The 25,780-nt window shown below is 35.3% G+C and overlaps 2 protein-coding genes across 7 annotated transcripts; both read left to right on the top strand.

Annotated features, from left to right (window-relative positions):
* Nucleotides 1-111: 111 nt before the first annotated feature.
* LOC110372509 (b(0,+)-type amino acid transporter 1) lies at nt 112-25,442 on the top strand. 5 transcript variants are annotated; one of them, XM_049848750.2, is made up of 9 exons: nt 112-302; nt 16,778-17,028; nt 17,124-17,393; nt 22,869-22,994; nt 23,489-23,633; nt 24,123-24,350; nt 24,586-24,682; nt 24,787-25,108; nt 25,293-25,442. In XM_049848750.2, exons 2-9 carry the CDS (start codon nt 16,788-16,790, stop codon nt 25,355-25,357), a joined length of 1,494 nt encoding a protein of 497 aa, XP_049704707.1. In that variant the 5' UTR covers nt 112-302; nt 16,778-16,787; the 3' UTR covers nt 25,358-25,442. The 5 variants fall into 5 exon arrangements, with proteins under 5 accessions (XP_049704707.1, XP_049704706.1, XP_049704705.1 ...); XM_049848749.2 differs by having other exon boundaries at nt 112-306; XM_049848748.2 differs by lacking the exon at nt 112-302 and adding an exon at nt 1,541-1,694.
* On the top strand, nt 17,581-19,482 carry LOC110372510 (uncharacterized). 2 transcript variants are annotated; one of them, XM_021329271.3, is made up of 4 exons: nt 17,581-17,717; nt 17,806-18,135; nt 18,307-18,490; nt 18,790-19,482. In XM_021329271.3, the coding sequence occupies exons 2-4, from the start codon at nt 17,807-17,809 to the stop codon at nt 18,931-18,933; spliced, it is 657 nt and encodes a 218-aa protein (XP_021184946.2). In that variant the 5' UTR covers nt 17,581-17,717; nt 17,806; the 3' UTR covers nt 18,934-19,482. The 2 variants fall into 2 exon arrangements, with proteins under 2 accessions (XP_021184946.2, XP_063895823.1); XM_064039753.1 differs by lacking the exon at nt 17,581-17,717 and having other exon boundaries at nt 17,745-18,135.
* Nucleotides 25,443-25,780: the final 338 nt, after the last annotated feature.

Here is a 25,780-nt window from a genome sequence, read left to right as displayed (position 1 = left end):
TGCCCAAATGTTTTTATCGATTGTTTGATTGAGGACCTATTTATTATCAACATTGATACTTTCTTTCCTTCTTACGAATTCGCAAAGCGAGCATGCTTACCACACATATGGGTAAAATACGTGTACTGCGGCGTTTTAATTTAATCACTTTTAAATAAAAGTAAGCCAGAGGTCGTCAGCCTTCATTCTGAGTCCACTTTAGTTTGTGACATTATACCAGTGCAGAAGCACGTCGATTTGTGTAATTTTTGGCGGGAAATAAACTTTATATCGAAAGTGATAGCGACATCAAAAGCAGTAACGTGAGTACGTACCTAAATAAATAAATTCGTTACCTATTAAAAATCTTCTTACGAGTGAAAATTTGAAGTTATATTTTGTAAAACGTATGATGGAAGTTTAAATTTTAAAAATTCACATGTTTGTTACGATAACGCTGAATTTGTAGGAGTGGTTTAGGTACAGTAGGTAATTTATGAATGTAAAATAGTGCGGTGTTTATTCAGATTATGATCTGAATGCCTTTTTGTACCCAGGCAAACCTATAAGAGAAATTATTTTGTTGATAGGTATATAGGTAGGTACCTACGTAAAGTTATAATTGCTATTTTGCGGGATGATTTTGTGTCTGAACTACCATGTATGTTGTGTATGTAATGTAGGTAGGGCTGCCATCCGTCCGGGTTTCCCCGGATTTGTCCTCGTTTTGACCCCGTCCGGGGAACGTCCGGGCGGGTTTTCAAGAAGCGTCCGGGGAAAACTCGGACACTTTTCATGTAAGTAAGCACCTTACTGTATTTATGTATTTATCGGCATTATGATACAAAACACTAACTTCATTCGGTGTAAGAGTGCCCGGGAAAAAAATGCGATTTACGTCAAATGTCCGGGTTTTTTTTTAATTTTTGTCCGGGTTTGGCGAAATTCGAGATGGCAGCCCTAAATGTAGGTAATACTGAAAAGATTTCAAGGTGGTCATGTTTTATCAAAATGACACACAAACCTAAGATAAATTAAGATTTAATAAGCCATTTATTTGAAATTAAAATGAGTTTGTTTTATTGTGCTGTAATAGCAAGCCCAGATATTAATGTGAGTAAATAGTTGTAAAGATAATAACAAACATTATATCCATGTTGTTTCGTATTTATTGCAGAGCTCATTTTCCTCATATCAAAAACGTGTTTGCATTTAAATAAACTAATAAAACCTGAATGTAAGTGCAAAATTATGTTTATCTCTTTTAGTCTGTAAAGACCCGAAGCATTGTAATTTTATTCATTTTCAGCAGAACCTATCTGTTTGTTTTTGAAATATTTTTCAATTAGAAACAAAAACTAGTTACTCATTACCGTAATTGCTTTCATTCAATTAATTATATTACCGCTAAAGCTACACGCTCACTTTACTCAAGCTAATCATGTCATTACTTAATTGAATTAAATTAACGTCTAACGCCACCATAAACAAGAATTATAACCCTATAAAACCTTTACCGTAATTCGTGACATCTGTGTAAACTTTTTTTTATTTTGTTTGTTATCAAACCTCTTTGTATTTACTTCGACGGAAGAGGCAGTTGAACGCCAGTCTGATAGCGGTAGTGACCAGAGAGTGACGTGTCTGTACGTTTGTGTAAATACAAGTGATCACCTCGTGATATCTCGTGAAATTTAAATAAACCTTGGAGTAAGGTAATTTGTATTTAATGTGGGATTACGATCTTGATGAAATGTTTATTTTAGTTAAGAAAAATCTGAGACGCAATATTTTTTATTGCCCACATTTTTAACTTTAGATAAAATATTTTTGTTTACTACGTGGTCGTATAGTAAATCATTCATTAGCAATAGTAGTTCGCAGAACTATAATTATGTCACTCTATCTTAGAGAAACAAACATTAATTTATGTTGTGTATTGTCTGGGTTTCTAATCATTAATCAGTTCCAAACTACATATGTTCATTATGTATTAGTAATTATTATTTTCCTAACGCTGTTTAGAATCAATCAATTTTTCTCATAAGAAGGTAGGTACCTGCATCTACTGTCTAAAACTTAGTTTAGTCTCGGTGTCTCAGAAATACCCACACCAACATTTAATTTTGTCCACAGTCCTAAAATATTTAACGTCGTTGTCCGTGCTTTACGCATATTTATAGTAGGTTTAGGAATAATACAACTTTCTATTAGCGAAAGAATTTCCGCAATTAACAAGTAGGAAGTTTCAGTGATTATTCCCGCTTACAAACCTAATTTTACCTCTTTATGGTTAGCTATTTATAAAAAAAAAACAGTCAACGTGATGCATCTGTGGAACACATGCTAACACTTGAAACACGTTATAATATTTACCTACGTTCTTTTATTTTACTACAAAGTATTTTATCATTGGAGACGTTTGTCTGTATCGGGCGTTACAATCTAACACGGCTGTCGCTAACTTGATAATAACGATAAACACGATAAAAATTACTTTATTTGGTAATTTAATGTTACAAAATTAAAGGCAAATAAAAATTGCAACACAAAATAGTATCAATAAAAAAACAGAAAAATTTAAGACCATAGATCACGGTTGAATTTTGATTTTAAGAACAGAATTTCCCTCCATACAAATGACATGCGCTGTCAAAATTTCGGCAAATAAATAAATCGCTTCAAAATTAATTTTATTCCCCGTTTTAAATCCTTTCAAATGCAGGAATAATGTAGATATGTTGATAAATAAATTGTATAAATATCCAACAATCTTACAAGTGAACTCCGAAGCCTTACATTGACCGGTCGTGTTGCGTGTGACGAATGCCATCGCGGCGGGATAGAATTCCAACAATAGACAATGTTTGTGTTATAGGACCCGACTCGCTCAGTTATGTAAATAAGCCCATGACTATTGGGATAGTAATGATTGGATGTATCTTTCTTAAATGAGATTCGTTGGAATTTGATTGTAATGCAATTTAAGAACTGGATTCTTATGTTTACGAGTTTTTATGACATAAGTTTTTGTTGAGATAGGGACGTACCTACTTATAGGTGGTCAACGTTTTTTAAATTTTATTTTTGCTTTTGCCCAGCTGTGGGACATTAAGTAAAGGTAGTCCTTAATTTTTAAAATTCATACGATACTTAGGTATACTCTCCTTGCCTAGAAAACTTAATCCTAAAAATCATAACACAAATAAAGTAATTCAATAACAAACACAACTATCAGAAAATGATGAAACGAAAGCAATATTTGATCAAATGACAAAACTGTCCGCGCTTGAGTGCAATGCCAACAGAAATATGAAGAAAGTTAAATATACTATAACAGTTGAACATCAGCCTTGTTACATGGTCTTGTCAGGACAACTTATTATAAATAATGAGCAAATAGTCATTTGTTTGCTGTTTGTTTATCAATGCCCTAAGACATGCTTTGTAAAAATAACCTTTCTTCTTTTACAAGCTTTTTTAGCTTATGTGTTTACAAGGGCTGATCTTTTTGAGGAGTCTTTGGTTTTCGAATAAAAAAAAAATTTTTTTCTTTTAAAAGTTTTACAAGGGTTCAAAATCAAAAAAAAAAATCAAAATCTTTTTATTTCACATAGGCCTTTGCAGGCACCTATGAAACGTCACATTAGTTGCACGGTTCCAAAAAGTTGGTCTCATGGAGAAGAGCCGGCAAGAAACTCCATAGACACTCTTTTTTAAAAAGTAATATATATATAATCTTTATTTATCAGACAATACACAGTCCATTTTGTTAGTAAAAACACAACTTAAAATTATTGTTAGTAGTTAAACATAATTACACAAATTTACCCTCACGCTATCCTCACTACCAACTTCACAAAATGCCTAAAGATAGGAGAGTACAGATTCTCCGCCACTGTTTTTAGGATTCTGTTGTTACTAGCCCGAATCCTAGTTATTATTGATGCCGTTTTTTTTCTTATTAAGGCGTAAAAGTCATCGGTTCGATTTTCCGCAAACATTTCCGACGCACTACAGAAGCGGGGTAATCCCAACATCATCCTAAAAATATTATTATATTGGACACGCAGGGCGTCCAGCGATCTTTTGGTACAGCTGATCCATAGACCCCCCGTGTACAGACCTTGACAGTACGCTTTAAACAGCGTAATTTTAACCTGATCGGTACAACGGTGAAATCTACGTGCCAACATATTACCTCGGACCGCCAGCGCCCTACGCTCCCTTTCAACGTCTGCATTATCTTTAAGGTCGTCTGTAAGTATATGCCCGAGATATCTGAAGCTATTTGTTCTTTTTATGTTCATGCCATTCATGGTAAAAATGGGTATCTGATCAGGGCATTTACCAGCGGCCTTAAAATCATGTACTCACATTTTTCGCATTATACACGAGACCATGCTTAGCTGCATAGCTCTCGCAGACTTTCAGCATTGATGCAATAGAACCTGGAGTCGGGCCCAGCAGCACCATATCGTCTGCATAGCTAATGCTGTTGATGTTTACACCACCAACCGAACAGCCAACACGCATGCTACTGAGCTCGTCTATGAGGTCATTTATATAGGCATTAAAAAGCCTAGGAGACGTTAGCCCTCCCTGCCTTACACCGCATTCTAACCTATATGTATTAGATAATTTGTTAGACCACTTTACATTATTTGTTTGGTTAGCATACCAATACTGCAATAGCCTAAGGAGCTCGTTTGGCACATTCCTGTCCCCCAGCTTTCTCCAAAGCACATCATATGACACAAGGTCGAAGGCTTTGGAGAGATCCAGGAAACAGGCATATACCGGAGTTTTGCGGTCTGTGTAATACTGAACAGTATTCTTGAGAGCCAATATTGCAGTTTCAGTTGAAAGTTTGGGTTGAAAACCAAACTGAGCGTCGTGAAGTTGTAGGTGATGTTTTAAACACGAGTCAAGTAAACTGTCCAGTATTTTAGCCGCAGTAGTAGCAAGAGAAATTGGGCGGTAATTTCCCTTATCAGATATATCTCCTGTTCTGTTCTTAATTATTGGCACGACAATAGTTTTCATTAGGTCGGTTGGTAGATACGAGTGACTAATGCACAAATTAAATAACAAAGAGAGGACTCTGGGTAGATGAAAACCTGCATATTTGAAATGTTCGATGCTGAGTCCATCATGACCAGGAGATTTACCTCTGTTCATGTTTTTGATAACAGATCTTATTTGTTTGGGTGTAAAGTACAAAAGGTTGTTTCCTGATACATGATCTGACTCAGCATCAAACGCCGTCACTGAGGGACCTAGAGGAGACTGTACTCTGAAGTGTTCCATGAACATGTTGGCTATATCCTCTGAATCATTTTTCTCACCCACACTCACCGGCAAGCCAGGCCGGATATCTAGTTTCCGAGTAGCTTTCCAAAATTTACTAAAATTTTTAGTCGCTCTTTGTTTCGCAATATTATCCATTTTAATTTTATCTAAATTTCTCTGACACCATTTCAAACGACTCTTAAATATTTTTCTTGCCTCACGCATATTTTCAAAGCTAGATCCAGTCATCGGTCGCTTATTACTAACCCATATCCTAAATAAACACCTGGCCTTCCGATAAGCGTCCCTGACATAATCATTCCAACCACATTTACAAGGAACTCTCCCTGACTTTTTCAAGGTTTTTCTCCTACTGCTGTGCTCGGCAGCTTCACGCAATGTTTGGATAATCTTGTTATAAAGGCTATCCAAAACCAATTTATGCTCAGCCTTACTGCATACACCACGGCTACACTCTGCAAGCTCTTGGGGAAAATCTATGTCACGAAGTTTATTATTACACATATTCCTGTATTCATTAATTTGAGAATCATCTCGTACACCCCAAGTGACCTTGTAATATAGTCACAGTACAAACAGTCTATTACATAACAATAGTATGCTCACAGAATTATACAATGCAAGAAAGTTTATTTGTAAATCTATACAATGCAAAGGGAGAAGAAAAAGTCGTTTAATTGCCAGGGAAGCCACACATGGAGAGATGAGTTATCGCCATATAATATCTTTATCGTCAACAAAGTCTTGAATTTTATAATAAGCTTTTTTAATTAGGGTGGATTTTAAAGTGTTCTTTAATTTTATATCCGTGAGATCGGTTACACACTTAGGCAGCTTGTTGTAAAAACGGACACAATTCCCTAAAAACGATTTATTTGATTTCGTTAATCTGAATCTCGGAACTACTAGCTTGTGCTTGTTTCTTGTATTAATGGAATGTATATCACTTTTAACACTAAATTGATTTAAGTTTTTGCGTACGAACATGATATTTTCTAGTATATAAAGAGAAGGTAGTGTAAGTATATCAATTTCTTTAAATAATTCTCTTAATGACTCGCGAGGGCCGAGGCCATAAATTGCACGAACTGCCCTTTTCTGGAGAACGAAGATTGAGTTTACGTCAGCCGCTGCCCCCCACAGTAAAATACCATAGGACATAATACAATGGAAGTAAGCGAAATACACGAGTCGGAGCCCAAGTGACAGACACGGACATAATCACAATTTTTTATTATTTTTGAATCTTATGCGGATGACACACCGCTTCATCACCATGTATTGCTACCCTCGTGAGTCGTGACAGCTCTCTTACTTCTAAAATTTCACATCTTACGCCCATATCTTTGAGATCTTTTAGTTGAGAAATTGGCTATGTTATACCTCTTCTTTCTTTACTGTCCCTCAAAAGTTGATAAAAGCAAATTGCCAAGTAAAATGGGGCTAAAAGTCACCAAAAATAGATTTTTAGGGAAACGTTTTTCCGTTTTCATTCCGTGATCAGGTAAACAAAAAGCCATACGTTGATACGGGCCAAGGTTATGAGTAGGTGCGACTCGAAGCTGAGTTTGTTCTCCGCACGTGCATGCGTGCATAGGAAGTAAAATATATGCTGTCAATAAATATTCAAATCTTGTAGCTATTTACAGACACCATAATCTGTATGAGCGAAGATACTCATTAAAAGGGTTATTTAAGCATATTCGTCTGTCAGACTATTGTGGTAAAATGTTTTTTCCAATATTCGGTGGGCATATAAAGTGTATTGGGTACATGGCTGCCAAAAGTTATTGAAAAATCTTATTTGTGTTTATTAATCCAGATTCTATAATTGGAAAAGTATCCTGTACGAATTATTGTCTGATTTGATAAGCCATAGGAAACTTCGAGTTACAGTTAAAAAATACAACATTACATGTGTTATTTCATCATAAACTAGGTCATATCAGTTTCCGCATATTTTCCTCAAATAATGTAAGAAGCGTAGCTGAAAAATAACACTATTGTTTTCATATTCAATGGATAAATGTTAATGAACGATTTCATCATGATACACTTCAGTAACAGACGCCTAATACCAATATACATATTCTACTTCTTCTACTGAAAATATTAAAAAAAAATACCAAAACAATAAACCCTCATAACAGTAATTTAAGATGAAAATTCCCACACCTACCCAAAATTAAAAAAAAAAAAAACAAATTCAAACGAATACGAGTATTAAGCCCGTCTTACGATTCTCTCTGCTGATACCCCTAACACTTCACTATCTCCACTAATTATCGTCTCATTATTATCAGTATAATTTATCGTAATTATTACGTACACGCTTACAATATATCCTTTATAATTATCACTTGGCAACAATTCTTTAATCATTAATACAAAACTTGTAAAAACACGTCATGTCATTGTTATTTCGATTATTGCTTAAAATATTAAAACGATTATTTAACATGTTTATTATCATGTTTTTTTTAATTGGGCAATTAGCCGAATAAATTATGAAAATATTTTTTATAACTTTATGTCTGTTTTTGATTAAACGACATGTTTGTTAAAGTTTAATTTTGTTAATCAAAAAATATCGAATCTACAACGTTACTCCTGACGTCTAGAGTGAATAATAGGGGTGACCAGGCTTTTGTGATTTTCATCAAGGATTTTTTAAGAACTATTTATAGTTAGTTATTTCTGTTTTAATATATGCCGCATCTGTACATATGTAGTTATTTAGTTATAGCAATATGTAGGTGCTTAGACCCGCTCACTTATCTGGCATATGGCAAATCAAAGAGATAAGTCGGGCAATTTAGTGTACGCAGGTTACATCTGTCTAACCCCATAAGTAAAACATTCGGAACGCCATGTTTATGCATGCAGTAGTATTACGACTCAAAGTATTAAAAAAACGAATAATCTCGCCAGTAGTAATAGTAATATACATAAGTAAGTAATAGAGCAGTTTGTACTTAGAGCCGCGTGCGTTTCAGAGCGTGACTTGAATATTATATTATTTTTTATAAGCCTTTTATTTCGGACACATACAATAGTGTTTCTTATACTACTACAGTTTTCTATAAATATCTACTTTTTTCTTGATTAAAATTATTCGCGTATTTGGTGCTTCTTTATTTTCTGTAAGTCCGTTTGCCATTTGGCCAGGCCTCTTTCCGTCCATTCTCTTCTTTCTTGGCCACTCTACTCCATGTTATCCACTTCTGATACCATTGACCTTTTCCACTTTCCTTCCCTCTTTCATGCCCCATCATTCCACTTCCATTTTATTTTTAGGGTTACATCCTGTACCTTGGTTTTTTTCCGGATATTGATGTTTCTCATTCTATCCCGCCTTTTTATTCCTAATATGCTCCTTTCCATAGCTCGTTGACAATTGGCTATTTTGTTGGTTGTGTTTTTCGTTAATGCCCATGTTTGGCATCCACACATTAATATTGGTAGGATGCAGATATTGAATAATTTACTCTTTGTTGTTGTGTTTAAAGTCTTGTCTTTCATTATTTCCCTTAGGCCCCAATATCTTTTCCAACTATTTGCTATTCTTCTATCGATTTCTTTATTTATGTTATTTATTTGAATATAAAGGTTATCTAATAATATTGTTCCATGCAGAGAACATCAGGTATCTATAGGGGAAAGAAGTTCTGTTTATAGATTTTTTTTTAATCAAAGAATATTTTGCTTCTCAAAAAAAGCTGTGTCCTTTTTTATTTTTAAACACTTCCCAAAACTGAACAGTAGGTCATCACACTTGCAAGAATTTAATAAATTAACATCGAAAAAAATCAACTTGCAAACTTCGTCTCGAGTTCGAAGAAGCGCAGTGGGTGTCATAACTCGTAAATCATGCAATTACAACAAAAAAGTGCATTGAATTAACGTGCATTAAATTCGGAGAAACTGATTTTCTGCTGTCACGCCGAGTGTCAAGTTCTTTTTGTAAAATAACCAGTTTCGAATTTTGTGTACGATGCACCGGCGCGGCATAATTAGAATGCAGCGTATATCTCGGATGCACTCGCACTCAAAGAGCATGTAAAACAAAGAAAATCCCTGTTCAAAAATAAAGCTAATAAATACTGACGTATTATTTGACGTTGGATGCAGGATGTAGTTAAAGATAACAAAATACGTAGCTGTATTATACTATTCACGGATCGGTAAATGCGGTGTCGTTGCACTTTGCCACGAGTGCAGCAAATGTTCCGTATTTGTGAAATGACTTTCGCGTTTTCAAGGACACTGATCATCTGTTTGCTATAAATTATTCCCGGTGTTTTAGCTTTAGTATAATTGTATAAACATGCCGTTTATTTTCATTGGTGAATATTTTTATAGGAGACGTGACCTAGTAGTCTGTATTAGACTTGACCTTGATTTCGTCAAATAGACGAAGGTCACGGTATTGGAAAATTTTCGCTATTATTTTCTTTTTCACAAACATTTGTGAATTTATTAGCTAAAGCTCTCTCAAAAAATATTTATTACGAAGAATGCAATGATAGGGTGACAATGACAATGAGTTATTCAGGACAATCCCATTCGTGTTGAACACATACATAGGTGAAGCTAATTTCGCCTGACAGCCCACACAAATTGTAAAACATAATTGCGGGAAACGACTAATGGGTTAATAGGACCATTCGCTGCTGGTGAGAAACGAGTTGTCACTGCACCCACTACATACACACAAAACTTAGGCAAACTTTTTTTTTAAAATAAAAAACGTGTTAAAACCTGTATTATATCCTGAAATTATTTTTGTGAAATTATTTCTGTAATCTTGAAATACTGACCATGAAAAAACTAGATGCGGAAAAGTATTTTTCATTGCATACGATTATTTACACCAAAGTGACCGTTACGCCCGGCGCTATCTTAAAAAAGAAAACCGTTCACAATTCTCAACAACGTAAATAAACGTAACCTTCATCGATCATATATCGATTCTTATCGATAGTTGTTACACTAATCGATTTAAAACGTAAGTAACTATGTGGAAATAAACTTCGGTTGCAGCAAGGACAACCGCTTACTTAGTTTAAAATGCAACATCTGGCCGATTGTGGTGGTCATATGACGCAATTTGTGTTAATCCTATAACAGCATTCGTGTTTACACTTACCTACTTACTTAATAAATCAAATATGTACACAAAATTAAAAAAAAAAAAACAATTGTAATTACGTTGTTTTAGATTCTTTGATCTAGCAGGCACTTGCACTTTCCTATCAATTTCATTATCGCCGAAAATATTTGCTTATTTTTTTTATTTTATCGCTAAAAACACGTTGTAGTAAGCGTACTGTTTCAAGCGACAAAATATCCGCCCACTTTTCGCTTCCTAGAAACAATATGACAAGTGAAATTATCAGTGTATTTTAAACCCTTAATAAATATGAAACTGCTGAACGTAGATGCAATGTCCACAAGTTTTTGCACAGCTATCTAAAATATTTACTTTATTCAAAAAGAAGCAGCTGATGCCCTTGAACGAAGTATTAAAGTACTATATTCGTTTCCTCTGCTTTATTTACTTTTCTGACTGCAGAGATGAATGCGACTTTGTCAAAAAATATGATAAAACTAGGCCAAAATGTTACTAAGGTATTTACATACTCAAGCATTTCGCACAAATTCCACTTAAAAACCTTCACATTTGATGACAAAGTTTAAGAAAATTAAACAAAACGTTTTACTGCGTTTTTATTTACCGAGATATAGACATAAACACGTCACAAACACGTGTTTAGGCGGCTTCGTTACCGTGACAGATAACTACATTGAATGAAGTAATGATCTAATAAATAATAACAGAAGCTGATGATATGTAATCAAGCGACGGAACAATGTCCTATCAACTGCCTTATCTAAATTGCAATTTGTGAGTCTATTAGATTAAGAGTATTGGCTATCATAGCATTTACGTGTATCGTGTAAACTTAATCAGAGATTAATTAATTAATTTTCTTGTGCCATGTGTAATGCTTATCATTTACCTAGATTCGGACCTTCGTCGGTACATCTTTTGACGCACTGTTTCTCAGTGACAGTGGCCATCATACTTACCCTTCTTGGTAATTAAGACTGTATTATTACATAGGTAATGCCTTTTTCTTTCTACATACATAATCATATTTGTGTTCTCTTATGAAGATTCTGGATGAATTACTTTTAACTAAGACAGCTATTGTTTCTGATGGACGGAATATCATTAAATGTCATCCTATTTTGGCTTAACGGGTGTTTGTGTCTCTAGTTGCTCCTTTGCTTGCTTAGCCTTCCAGTCCCACAGTTCAGCTGTCTCAATACCCTCTCCACTACTCCATACAATGGATTATTCTCATAGCAAGACAAAGTCTGCTTCATCAATTCATTCGTAATTCATCCACAAAGGGGTCATCAAATTCTTAGTCATACATCTGACGTATGAATTCCTTCATCCTGGGTACTTTAATACATATTTATAGCTGTATGTGAGGATGGTTAATCAATATTGTTATCTTTAGTAATACCGAAATAGGCAATATGTTGCTATCTAAGTAATCTGCGAGCTTTGATTAATACCCACCCACCTCAAAGATTACTAACGGCCGGAATTCGGATCACAATTCAATTCTCTCCGCGAACCTTTTAGCGGGATTAAATTCTATTTAGATAGCTAACAGCAGTAGGTATCGACAGATACTTGACTCCAATCAAGTTATTTAATCACGACTTCACCTACCATAACCAATTAAATTGACCCCTTAGTCTGGCTACATTTTGTTCATATTTTTGTACATTATTGGGTACATTTGAGCAGTATTTGATGTACTTAGATGTTGTACCTATCAGAATATTGTAACTATCAATAAGTCTTCATGTGTGAAGACTTCCTTACAATACCTACTGTCATTTCGTAGGCAACGACGCGTTTTCATGTATAAGTAATGTTTCATTCATATTTTTATCGTGTCAGTCAAGGACGGATTTAAATCTTTATCGGGCTAATTTTCTCCGATAAGTTGATTTGGCAGCTAGTCCTACTAAAATATAAAACTTTTTGGAGTATGCATATGATAGGTTCCATATGTAGTGTTTTATCACGGCATGCTGTTGACTTTATCAAAAATAATTCCTTTTCAAAAACCCTGGTATTTTTAAATATGTTCTACGAATTCCTTAATTGATCATGAAAACCGTGAAAACGTGACTTGTTATTTAGAATACTCGCGCTTTATCACCTTGATTGTGCTGTAAGTTTGCTTGACAACATAATACGTAGATCTTCATAATATTCGCAGAAAACTACGCATTTCATAACCGTTATATATACCTAAAATATATGTTAGTTTTGCAAATAACCTTTGAGCCTCTTTTTCATTATGTGTGTGTGTGTACCTAATCATGTTGTGGATCGATTTACCCAAATAATATCGAAAGATAAGATATCTACTGCATATGGCCACTCTCAAAAACTTAACCTAAATTGCTCAACAGTCCAGTGATAAGTGTGTCAAGCTTTACAATAAAAAGGGATATAAAATCCTGTCTTCATATGCTATTTATATTTAGAGAGTTCACCATAGTTCACGAATCTCGAGTGCCCAAAATATCAGCATTGCCATCCAACGTATGCGGGTGGTGTGTATGTTGACAGCAATGACGACCAGTATTTTGTTTTCTTTTTTTTTCCTTTAGAATTTGGACGGCCGCGGCATTTGTAACCAGCATTATGACTGCTAAAGTTTTGTATGCGATTTGTATTTTTTTTTCGCGACACACATAGAAATGTCATGTTTGGAAAAGGTCCTGTTAGGTATATTTCCAAAGGATGGTCAACCTTTTGATAGAAGCCACTCAAAACCTTTTGTAATTTTAAGTGGTTTGAAGTCATCCCTTAAGGCATTACTATTTTTAGTATTCTTAAGTTCTAAACCATGACAAATTGTGAAGAGTTGTCTTGTCAGACAAATGGAGACCCAAGTATTGATTAAATCAGACACCCACCCCATCAAATCAGTCGCCTGCGAGTCTGTGTACTTGACCTAGAACTTTGTTTGCCCTCAATTGTCACTACAATATTATGGGGTGACGTCCTGTGAGTCACCAGTGTAAACAGGGCATAATTATCACTGAACACACTAACTTCCCTTAAGTTAACATACCAGAAATGGTCTTTAAAATAAAGAAAAAATATTACGGGATTAGGTACGCCGCTAAGACGACCCACTGACCAACCTTTTCAGAAAACGGCGTCTAATAAGTATAATAACGAGCCGGCGAAAAAAAATTGACCAAAAAGTACCAAAAACTCAAACCCTTGCTGTAGTCGATAATCCATGTAAATAATTGTAAATACTTCTTATTATGAGCAGCATGACTTAAATTGTGCTCAATAAACTGTAATGATATACCTAATACCTTTGCCTATTGTTCGCGCTCGTTACAAAGTGCGGAATTTTGCAGGACAAATATTGAGTCACTCACAGCTGTTGTACGCATACGCAATGCACGTTATCGGTCAAACGTAGAAATAGAAATAATTGACTGTGCATTCACATTGAAGTCCAATAACATTCGTGTATACTACCTACCTATTTATAGTTTTTCGAGACTCTGTAATAAAGGATTTATAATACTGACCGTTTTCCAGCGGTTTCTCCCGCGACCCGTGGGAATGACTGCTCATAGTGCTCATACCCGGATAAAATATAGTCTATGTTAATCAATCTCAAATTTATTCTGTAAATCAATATCTTATAATTTTCGTCGGCACATTTGAACAACTGGAAGCACTATTTTTATCGTTTTCACATTAACACGATTCCTACGCATTTTATCCAGCTATAACTAATGGCATAGTATTATGTAGGCCGATAAGAGCGTTTAGCCGCTATACAGAACAAAACACCTAAATAATCTTTATGATTCATTTGTTTTTTTAGTAAGCACTTCATCCTCTGTTTAAAGAGGTACCTAAACCAGCAAGTTTGCATTTGTTTTTATTAGGAAAAAGTACTTATGTGCGAAGGTGGCAACCCGTCATTAACTATAATGATTATAATGATCCAACAGATCAAAGATAAAGATTTAATAAACAATAATGAGGAAAATGAGTAGAATATAGTAGAAAGTTCAAAAGTCACAGAACTGTCACGGATTAGTCACAAATGCAAATAATTGATAACCTACACAAGACAACTGTATTTAATAGGCTTACCCATACCTACCCATATAAGTACCTAGGGGTTTTTAACCAACTATCCCAGTTCCAGACTTAATGAATGAATATCGATTTTGTATGGAACTTCTCCCTTCCCTAAAGACTTCCATGACCTATTGCGTAATACTGGGTCTGCCAAGGTTAACCTATTGTCTATGGAGGCGTCTGAATTTCATATTTGAGGCAAACGAGCAAGGTTGCTAATATTCTAGCACAAAAACACTTTGGACATTGCCTCTCTCGAGTCACTTAACATAAATCCGAATAAATAGTTACTTTTTAGTTGAACAAGACTAGACTACGACAAAGGAATGAGATCTAGTGATCCTCAATGAAATAAAAAGGCCCTTTCGACTTTACTCTATCTCGCGTTAATCTGGGAACCAATATTGATTTGCCACCACCATTGAAAGCAATTTAAACAAAGCTTAACTAAGTAATAAAACTAGGTATACATAGAGTTTGCATAGTGCAATTTTCAGTTTCATGCACTAATCTTAAACGAATTAAGTGCAGTTACGACCATCGTAAGTTTTGTTATTCAGCTATTACGAGACAATCCGTTAGTAAGACCTAATCGATAAAAGGAGATATAGTCCGATCACTGTAATCAACACTTCACTATACTGTATTATCATCATAAATTGACAGAAAATGAGGTTTTTTATCAGTAATGCCTATATCGTAAAACGTATGAGATGTGTACGTAGGTACATTGGGTAGGTAGATATTGCTATCGGACAGAGATCGTCTACCACATTTTATAGCTCCTACTCATCTTTGTCTTGTCATAGTAGATGATAAAGAAATTCTTAGTCATCTTTCTTGCTATCCGGTGGGTCCAAAATATTCTCACACATGAAGACTATAAGTACCTAACTAATCAGATAACTACAATGAGTGAGTAACGTAATAGAATGCGAAGCCGAAAATAATCTACCATAAGGCCGCTGCCTCGAATTTTGCGGGCAGCGGGGCGGCAGCGGCGGCGGCGCGGGAGCGGCAGGATCTTACGCGTATAATCAAATGGACCGGCCCTCGAATACAGCGGCGCGGGGAGCGGGCAACGAGCGGTGAGCTCCAGTCAAAACGGTGACCGCCCGCGCCGCCGCCGCTGCCGCCCCGCTGCCCGCAAAATTCGAGGCAGCGGCCTAAGACTCATTCATAAAAGCCGACGACAGCTATATTATCTTGATTGGTTATAAGTGGGTTCACCTTCCTTGATTCGACGATGAGGTCAAAATTATTCCCATGCGACCTCTTACGTAGGAATCCTTTACGAACACGTGAGGACCAAGTTCATTCACCGTTAACTCGATTACATCCTTATGACTTCACTCGATGTTCCCATTCGATACTTACTACTCGATTAAAATGTTAAGATTTCAAAAAGTATCAGTAGCTGCAATGTACCATGCTGAATTGATGGAGTACAATAGGTAATTTGTGTTCAATGAATAAAGTATTTTATTATACAGAAAACTGGCTTTACCGTTGATAAATGCAACACTTAGGTGTTTTTGTATTACCTAACAACCAACTCCTTATGCGGGCACAATAGTCTTAAGAATATTTTAATGATTTTATTATGCAAGGCTTAGACCAATCTCCGTAGATAAACGAATGGCTAAATGGCTCGAAGTATGAGCAGTTGAATGCACTAGAATTCAAGAAATAGCTGTTCTTAGACCTAATTCACAAAACCCGATGAAGCGCGAAACGATCTGACGTCCTTGACATACCTATTACCAAATTAACCACTCGTTTCCTAATTCAACGCAAAGGAGTTACTCGTTAGACTCTAACAGCTACCGTAAAAGTCATTGTAACTGTTGCCTCCGCGTTAAAAATGATAATTTTAGAGAAAAATCTGAATAATAAAGGTGACAATACACGAAACTCGGTCACGCGACCCAATTAGTCGTGACGTGAAGAGTCTAATCAAATTGTATAATTTCTTGAACTGCTAAACATCCGTTGTCTGACTCGTACAAAGCTAAAATGCAATTAGCACTTCAAAAACATAGGATAAATGTTGGATTTTACGAAATAAGAATCTAATATCCATGTTCTCTCTCTTATATCTATGTAAATAGGTACTTACTTATGTATTCAGTTTACAATCCAATACTAAAACTGCTCAAGCAAATCTATTTATTATTGCATTTATGAATGATAATGTAATACAAACTTCACATCATAACAAGCTATCGTATGACAATACATAAATGCGTCTTGTTTTCATTGTTACAGGTAAACAAAAATGCCTGACAAAGAATCGGAACTGATTGAAAAGTGTGAGACCGGCAACGGCATGGCGAAGGCGTGCGGAAGCGCCGTCAAACTGAAACGAGAATTAGGACTCTTCTCAGCCGTGAACTTGATACTTGGTGTTATGATCGGATCTGGCATCTTCGTATCACCGTCCTCCGCCCTCGAACACTCTGGATCCGTAGCACTTTGCCTGATTATATGGACGGTTTCTGGAATAATATCCTTATTAGGTGGGTGTAGGTAAGATACCTATGATCACTTAATAATTTGCTTATAATTCCCACGTTAATACAGTGTTTAATGTATTATTGTATTTTAATTCTAGGAGCACTGTCATTCGCTGAACTAGGAACTGTAGTCGGCAAATCCGGCGCAGAATACTCATATTTTCAAGAAGCATTTGGAAACACACACAAATTTTGGGGGCCGTTGCCTTCATTTATATGTGCTTGGATATACGTTGTTATATTAAGACCTGCAGAAGTCGCCATAATAGTTATGACTTTTGCTGAATACGCAATTCAGCCTTTTACACCACATATACAACAAGATAATAAAGAAATAGCAATAAAACTTGCTTCTATATCAGCATTATGTAAGTATTATTACTGGAAATATTTTTTGTTAACTATTCCATTTTAACCGATTGGGAATTATTATAGCGATTCCTACTAATCGATTAGTCATCATTGGTTGGCATACAACACTACACTACACTATGCCAACTGTCATTCAAGCTTAACTGTCAGCGTCACTGTCAGTTATGTCAATTTCAATTTCAAAATTCAGTTGCAAACGGCATTGAACGCGGTGTTTTATGTTTGTGAAATTGTTTTCATCGAAACTTTTTCTATTGTGAGTGAAAAACAATCAATAAGTGATAAAGTTTAGGCCTGATAATCATTACTGCTTGTTCAAAGTAAGTAAAACTCTTTATATCTTAAACATTTGGCGTTGATATCAAACTTGTTTTGTTATGAACTTCTAAACATGCAGTTAAGTTTTAGGATGGCTTCCGATCGTAATAAAGAAACAAAAGACGACGTTAGACGTGAAATAAAAGAATTACAAGCGCGATGCCTGCACCAGTGGAAAGTTATCGACAATTCGCCTTTAGAAGCGCCGTGTGAAAGCTTAGATGAAATAAACGAGAAAAAGCTGTGTTACCTAGAAGGACTGGGCATGGAAATTCAAAATTCGAATACCCCGATAACGCTCGATGAAAACCTTCTTACCAGCCAGTTTCTGAAGGAAATTACCGACAAAACTGCACAAGTAGAAGAGTATACCGCATTTATAAAAGGAAGTATACATGATACTGATGCGGAGATAAATAGGTAAGCTTTCTTATATAAAAAGATTATTAACCTTCTTGTTATAAACCTCTTCACAGTGAGATTATCATCCACATTGATTGAACACAGTTTATACAAAGTAAAAAATGCTAGTATAAAAAATATTTAAGGTTTTTTTATGTGCTAACCAGGTCAATATTATTAATATTTCAGATTAAAAACTGTGATTACAATAACACAAGAAGCCAAGAGTCGACCAAAGACAAACAAGCTAGAAGTTAAGCCAGAACATCTTTTTAGAGCAAAGGAAAAGTTTAAGAGCATGAAGGCTGAATTACATGGATTGATACAGTCCTTATTTCCTAACTGTGATCATTTAGTCTTTGAGATTATGGGGGTAAGTTAAATAATTTTATTCATTTTGTTTTTTGTTTGCGGTGAGGATTATAAAGATACAATAATTTAAACTAATTTCAAAAAATAGTATAATTCCATAATATAACTTGCACAAAATACATACATTGTGACAAAGTAATTTTGTACATATAATTACAATTTCAAGTTATTTTTAAGAACTTTCAATAAAAATAAGTTTCTGATAATTTTAGTCCATACCGCAGGACTATTTTTATATTGTTTTTTTAACAATTCCTGGACATTTGCTAAAACTAAATTTTAAAAACTTTTTCTTTTCAGCAACTGATGGCAGAGAATCTAAATGAAACATCAAACGGATACATACCTATCACATCAGAGACATTCCAAATTATAGAACTACTGAAAGACATGAATCTTGTAGCTGTAAACCCTTATAACCATATGGAGGTCAAATTAGCTTGATGATAATCATCATAAGCATAGCATGGACATATCGCACCCTTAGAATGAAAGTGACCGAATCCAAAAAATGCAATTTGTGGGAAATGAGCAAAATCGTCATCAAAAAATTATATTACTGAATACATCTTAATATATCTCTTCCGTTTTTAATGGCTTACTATTGATTTTTACCAGATTTGTGGATTAGCCTTTTGAGATCACAATGACAATGCAAATTTATGTTTATAGTATTTTTTTATATATAATTTAACATAAAATATAAAGTAGTTTCAAATTAAGTCACTTTATTTCAAAATTATGTTTGCCATTCTATGTTTTTTTAAGAATTAAGTCTGTTTATGACACATATTGGAAATAATTCCGTAGACACATTAAATAAATAGGACACTGTCATACTGAAAGTTATTTGGACATAGGGTATTAAATTAAAATGCAATGTTATAAAAATCTGAATGTATTTATTTATTTCAGTCTTAATAACATTTATTCAAGTAACTGATTCGTTATCAGTAATTGAGAAAACAAAATCTACGGGACCTTTGCTTGTGTTTGTGAATAAAATAACAGAATGTATCCAAATGAGCAGGCAATGTCTATTAACCTCCTGCTTCTATTGTGGAGCCTTAATGTGGCTATAAGTAGAACAGAGGATCAAATTCCTACTTAAGTCTGCACAAAATAACAAATCACTTCTGCAATGAAACCTTTAGTGGCAGAAAAGTGATAAATATATCTTTTAAACAGTTCCGTTAAAAAGTCTACAATTACAGTCTTTATGCAGTTCTAACGCGTACATCAGCGGCAATAGAAACTTTTTAGCAGCTTTAACCCTTGAACATAATTGTTTGAACTCTCTTTTAAAGATGTAGGCTGCAAATGGGTTGTAGAATGATCTCTTGTAAAACCCAGAGTGACATTTGGTTCAGTTACTGCTGCCTTTAGTGATATTTACAGCTATGAGCAGCTATGAGCAGCTACGGAAGCAATAGTAGAACTTAAAGATACTTTCAGAACCCCTAAAGCACTACTGTACAACTAACAGTTGCCAAATAGGCTGCTATTTCCACTAGTGTGCTAGTTGGGATGGTTCTACTAGTTGGTTAGACCACTGCGTAGTGACAGACGCGGCGTGGAACACTGTTAGAGACGCTAGTGTGCTCTATGACGTGTCTTGGTCGGACCATTTACCTCTAATTATAAAGTGTGATCTTAAGTTATTAAGGCCAAAAGTTGCACCTGCACTTCCTAAATGTAACAAAGTAACATGGGGTGACAGAGCTTTGCAGCAGACTGAGTTATATAGCAATTATTGTAATGATCTCTTGAAAAATGTAGACTTTCCCTTAGAATTTACTGAATGTAGTAAAACCAGATGTAGAATTAAGAAACATGAAACTATTTTAGACAATATTTATGCGGAAATTGTGCGTATACTCTGTGAAGATCGCAAGTAACTGTAGGAACGGATTACAGCGCAAAAAGAGTTACATAACGGGCTGGAATAAGCATGTGAAGGACGCACACAGACAGGCTCGGATTTTCAAACCTGGACGTTGTTTGGTAGACCGAAAAATGGTGATTTATATGAAAAAATGGTGGAAAGTAGAAAGGTTAAATTGAAATGGTGCCAAAATAATAAGGACCAAATAAAAATGGACATCATTGCAAGTCATCATGACGCAAAGAATTTTGGTAGTTTTTGGAAAGCCACGAACAGTTTGAATCAAAGGTCGGGTCTGCCTGTGAGTATTGATGGCCTTAGTGATCCTGGTGATATCGCCAACCTATTTAGTAGAACCTTTAGGATTGGGTCTCCCCTGGGTACGTCGTCTGGTGGGCTGGAGGTGGTGTGGGGGTCTGAAGGCATGCCTATTAGGTTTACGGCCAGGGAGGTAGCTACTGTCATACGCAACTTAAAGAGAGGCAAGTCGCCGGGTCATGACAGCCTAAGTATAGAGCATTTGCTTCATGCTGGTAAGCACTTACCGCGAGTGCTAGCAATGTTTTTTAGCTTGTGCCTGAGTCACTCGTATCTTCCAGCGGATTTACTTAAAACTATTGTTGTGCCTATTGTTAAGAATAAAACTGGAGATGCGAGTGAAAAGAGCAACTACAGGCCTATATCCCTGGCTACCATCATTGCAAAGGTGTTGGACAGTCTGATTGACCAGCAGCTGGATAAGTACTTAATACTTAACGATGCCCAGTTTGGTTTTAAGCCAATCTTATCCACGGAAGCAGCTATACTATGCCTCAAACAGACTGTTCAATACTATACAAGTAGGAAAACACCTGTATATGCATGTTTTCTGGACCTCTCCAAGGCTTTCGACCTCGTATCTTACGACTGCCTATGGAGAAAATTGTGGTGAAAATGGAGAAAATATCAAGAACTTCCAAAGCGATATCATTAGGATGCTAAAGTATTGGTATAAAAACCAATACAATTATGTTAAGTGGGCGGGTGCCCTGTCGGATGCATACGGGTTGGAGTGCGGTAAAACGGTGTAGGAAAAAAGCCACATCAGGTTAATAAAATCTTATCATAACGTGTTGGAAATTAAGGTGAGAATCGATCAATAAATTGTAGAAATTCACAGATCTGAATACACTGATGTGTGGCTCTGTGTACCTAAATATCTTAACATACCACACAACTTTAATATTATAGGGGCATATTCCAAAAAAATTACAACTTAAACTTTTTAATTTTAGTAATAAACAGGTTCAATATTAAGAATAACAAAAATAATGAATATGCCTTTAGTCATAGACAGGCCTATTATTATAAGTGTCGTTTGTCTTTTATAATTATTTTTTACTAAATAGACCTAATCCTTAAAAGGTCACTGAATACTACCTACATATTTTGTTCTATAAAGACGTATTAATCAAAATATCACTTTATGACAAAAAATATTGTGTAACTTACCGTGGCAGTATTCGCAATAAACGGACACTTTTTGAGATTCGCCGATGTTTTACATGTTCACTCGCAAGCGCATCTGACGTAATACTAGTTCTGGCTCTTTCACACAATATGCGTAAACGAATAGCGGAACCAGTGAAAGAGACCGAAATAAGCGTAGTCTCTGTTATAGTTAGAAATAGGTCTCTTTTTATTTACAGGGTTATAGATTATGCTTTTTAAGGTCAGTTTATTGTAAAAACGAGAATTACAGGAATTTTGAATTAAGTCACTTTCATTCTAAGGGTGCGATATGGAATTCCCCCAATTTATTGTGCCATCTGAAAAAACGGAAGAACTCATCATGACAAATGGTCACCCATCCACAGGCTGACCACGGCTTAACCTTATCATAGATTGATCTGCGTTTTAACTCTTTTTAATAAAGTATATTTTATAATGGAATTTTGTTTTTGACCAACATAGCTACATACAAATAATGAAAATGTTTATAATTCATTGTATATTTTTGTTATAATGTTAGCTTTGGGAATAAAAGCATGTTATCTACAAAATGTATAAGTTTGGACAAAATTATGTGAATTCAGAACCAATGAAAGAGCAAGGGACCAATTTACGACTGCCAATATCAATGCAAAACTAATTTAGCACTAAGTTTAAATAAATAAACATTGTTTTTATTTTTATTCATTTTGTTTCATTTCCGTAAAAATGACATTTCCTGTGTGTTAAAAATATTTTGTAACCAACTCCCCGAAAGGGAACAAACAGGTGTTTATGTTCATACATATTTAGTTATTTTTCAAGAAAATAAATATTGTACCCATACAATACAACCTTGGTGATTATTTCTTAATTAACCATTCTTCGAGCCGAAAATCTCAGTGGCGTGCACTTGGAGAGGCCTATGTCCAGCAGTGGACTGCGATAGGCTGATGATGATGATGATGAACCATTGTTCATAATTATAAATCTGTAACTAATAAAGGCCCTATTTTTCTTCCAGTTGTAATGACCTACATCAACATAACAAGTGTGAAGCTGTTTGTTAAAGTACAAAACATATTCGGAGTTTGCAAAGTGTTTGCATGTCTCATCGTTATTGGAGGTGGCATTTATGAAATCTATAAAGGTAACTTTCCAAATATATATTCATCACTAGTCATTTTTCCTGTTTCACCCGCGTCTCATGGGAACTACATGTAGTAGTTAGGGAATACTGCCAATGTTACTCTGGAAGAGTGTAGCTTTCCAACAGTGAAAGAATTTTTCAAATCGGTTCAGTAGTTTCGGAGTATTTGAAGTACAAACAAAGAAACAGTAAAAAGTACAAACAAAAATGTTTCCTCTTTATTGTATCAGTATAGATAACACGAAAATACCCTTGCTAAGTAGAACTACTATTGATTCAAATTCGTGCCATACATACCTACTTTTGCATTCTGAGGTTAACTACTTTATGAATACCGGTATGACAAACCTCAAGTTAAGTTAAAATCTGATGTTTCAAAAAATGGAGATACATACAGTCATATTTACTTATTAACAAAAATCTTGGTCCCTTTAGTTGAAAACTCCTGAATATCCTAACCCTTCACTATGCAACATACATTTTTATAATTTCAGGTAACACAGAGCACTTAAACAAAGGTTTTGAAGGCAGCACTACAAGCCCTGGTGGAATAGCCCTCGCTTTGTACTCGGGTTTATGGGCCTATGATGGATGGAACAGTGTTACTGTCGTCACTGAGGAGATTATTAACCCTGGAGTGTGAGTATTTTATCTTGGAGACGTTTGCTACTAACCTACTTTGGCACAAGTTCTTACATAGGTAGAGAAGTACCTGTCTTTCATAGCTGCATGCTGGACTGCTTCAAATGCATGTTAAACCAGTGGTGTTTAAGGGTAGACACCACAATGTCTGACGAACTGTCCTACCCTGTGACTGGTCAATGTCAGATATACAGTCTTATTCTAGATACTACATTCAAGTTGTATCCATTCAAACTAGAAACTAATACTACATTTAATGGGGACAGACAAGGCAGAATTTTTTTTTTTTGAAAAATCAAAAGATAGATAGGCTTTATTAGGTTCACCAATTTTTACATGTTTGATTTGTACTAATTGAAGTAGATGACATAATGGGCGGTCTTATCTCTAATAGCGATCTCATCCAGACAACCTTTTCCAGACAAAAGATTTTTCATGAAGTACTACAGGTATACCTTCATATTAAACCATAATTTTTGTCCACAGCAACGTCCCCCTAAGCATATCAATAGCAGTTCCCCTAATCACAGCTCTGTACGTCTTCATGAACGTAGCGTACATGACGGTGCTAAGTTACGCGGACATGACATCAGTGCCGGCGGTAGCCGTGGCTTTCGGAGCCAGGGTACTGGGCCCGGCGAGTTTCCTGATACCGCTGGGAGTCGCTATAGCTACCTTTGGATGCGCTATGAGTGTGCAGTTTGGTGTTACTAGGTGAGTTTCGGATATAATAGATCTTGTGTGTGAGGGTGTAAGGTTTGAAATAAAGATACTTATGTTGGAATTCCATTGAAATTGAATTCTTCGCAAGGGTAAAATAAACCGGAAATAAAAAACTTTTAAGTCAGATCTTGAGACTATTAATCAGCTTTTTTAGTAAAAGTCCTCTTACTAAGCCTGCCCCTAATGTCTTATGTTCAATTTTTAATACCTATATGTCTTGTTTCAGAGTATGCTACACAGCCGCTCGTGGTGGTCACATGTTAGAAGTATTCTCATACGTTAATGTTAAGCGATTAACACCCGCCCCAGCTGTGGCTTTCCAAGTAAGTAGTAATAACAAAATTGTAATGTTAAAAAACCTGTAAAATTAATCAACTTTTCATTTACATTAATTAAAAATCTCTTAATTATTTATTTTTTGTTTCAGGCAATACTAACATCAGTATTCATACTGGTTGGCAACATCAAAACTCTAATAGAGTTCGCCAGTTGGTTCCTATGGTTCTTCTACGGTCTCGCCATGGTCGCTTTACTAGTTCTAAGAAAAACACAACCAAAGAAACATCGCCCATACAGGGTTCCGACAATAGTCCCGTGCTTTGTGTTGCTAGTGGCGATATTTTTATCGATACTGCCAATCGTACACGACCCATCCCTTAAATATTTGATGGCTGTGGGCTTCATATTGATGGGCGCTACGGTGTACACCGTGTTTGTATATTATAAGAAAACTCCGACTGCTATTTTAAGTGAGTATGAATTAGAAAACTAAAACTAAATTAAATAATATGTACTTTAGGTGATATTTTGTTTTTAAAATAATGTTGACATTTCAAAAATCTATTTTAGTTTGCACGTCACTATGACGTCACAAAATCGACTATCTAGTATTAACAATTGGATCAATAATATTGTACTTTCTCTTTTTTACAGGAAAATTCACATTCCTCACTCAAGTCCTGTTCGAAAGTGTGCCGCCAAGCGATCGTCAAGACTGATTTTATATTACTGTAATAATAAAGTTATATCTGTAAATATAGTACAAAAGTATACAATAATAAATATTTAGAGATAAGTTCAAAACGTAGTTTAATTTTTCATTTTAAGGTTACATACTGACCAAAAACGGTTACTGTCCATTTAAAATTCCCATAATTTCCTATGATTATTCTAAAACTTAGAGAACCTGAACCTGATGCTACACAGACAATATTAGTTCAATGAACGTGAAAGTAATCAAAGAAGTATAACTAGGCTGAGAAAACGTACAAGTTTAATACGAACTGCACACAGTACTGTATGCTGTAGAAGGGAAGACTAACAACAACAGAATCTCGAGTTCGATTCTCAGATTCAAAATCAGTTAATAGATTTTAAAAAACTAACACCAAGCGGCCCGTAGTCTGGAAGTTGGTTGTGAT

Source organism: Helicoverpa armigera, chromosome 20, assembly GCF_030705265.1.
Source record: "Helicoverpa armigera isolate CAAS_96S chromosome 20, ASM3070526v1, whole genome shotgun sequence".
NCBI classification, from domain to species: domain Eukaryota; kingdom Metazoa; phylum Arthropoda; class Insecta; order Lepidoptera; family Noctuidae; genus Helicoverpa; species Helicoverpa armigera.
Note: the sequence above shows the minus strand (reverse complement) of the source record. Positions and strands in the feature narration are given on the sequence as shown.

What these genes read in the sequence shown, in the direction of transcription:
- LOC110372509 (XM_049848750.2), top strand. Translation starts at nt 16,788, where the DNA reads ATGCCTGACAAAGAATCGGAACTGATTGAAAAGTGTGAGACCGGCAAC. An exon ending in GAGATTATTAACCCTGGAGT is followed by an intron (nt 23,634 to 24,122) that starts GTGAGTATTTTA and finishes TTTTGTCCACAG; the next exon opens with CAACGTCCCCCTAAGCATAT. An exon ending in GTGCAGTTTGGTGTTACTAG is followed by an intron (nt 24,351 to 24,585) that starts GTGAGTTTCGGA and finishes GTCTTGTTTCAG; the next exon opens with AGTATGCTACACAGCCGCTC.
- LOC110372510 (XM_064039753.1), top strand. Translation starts at nt 17,789, where the DNA reads ATGCAGTTAAGTTTTAGGATGGCTTCCGATCGTAATAAAGAAACAAAA. An exon ending in ACTGATGCGGAGATAAATAG is followed by an intron (nt 18,136 to 18,306) that starts GTAAGCTTTCTT and finishes TTAATATTTCAG; the next exon opens with ATTAAAAACTGTGATTACAA. An exon ending in TAGTCTTTGAGATTATGGGG is followed by an intron (nt 18,491 to 18,789) that starts GTAAGTTAAATA and finishes TTTTCTTTTCAG; the next exon opens with CAACTGATGGCAGAGAATCT.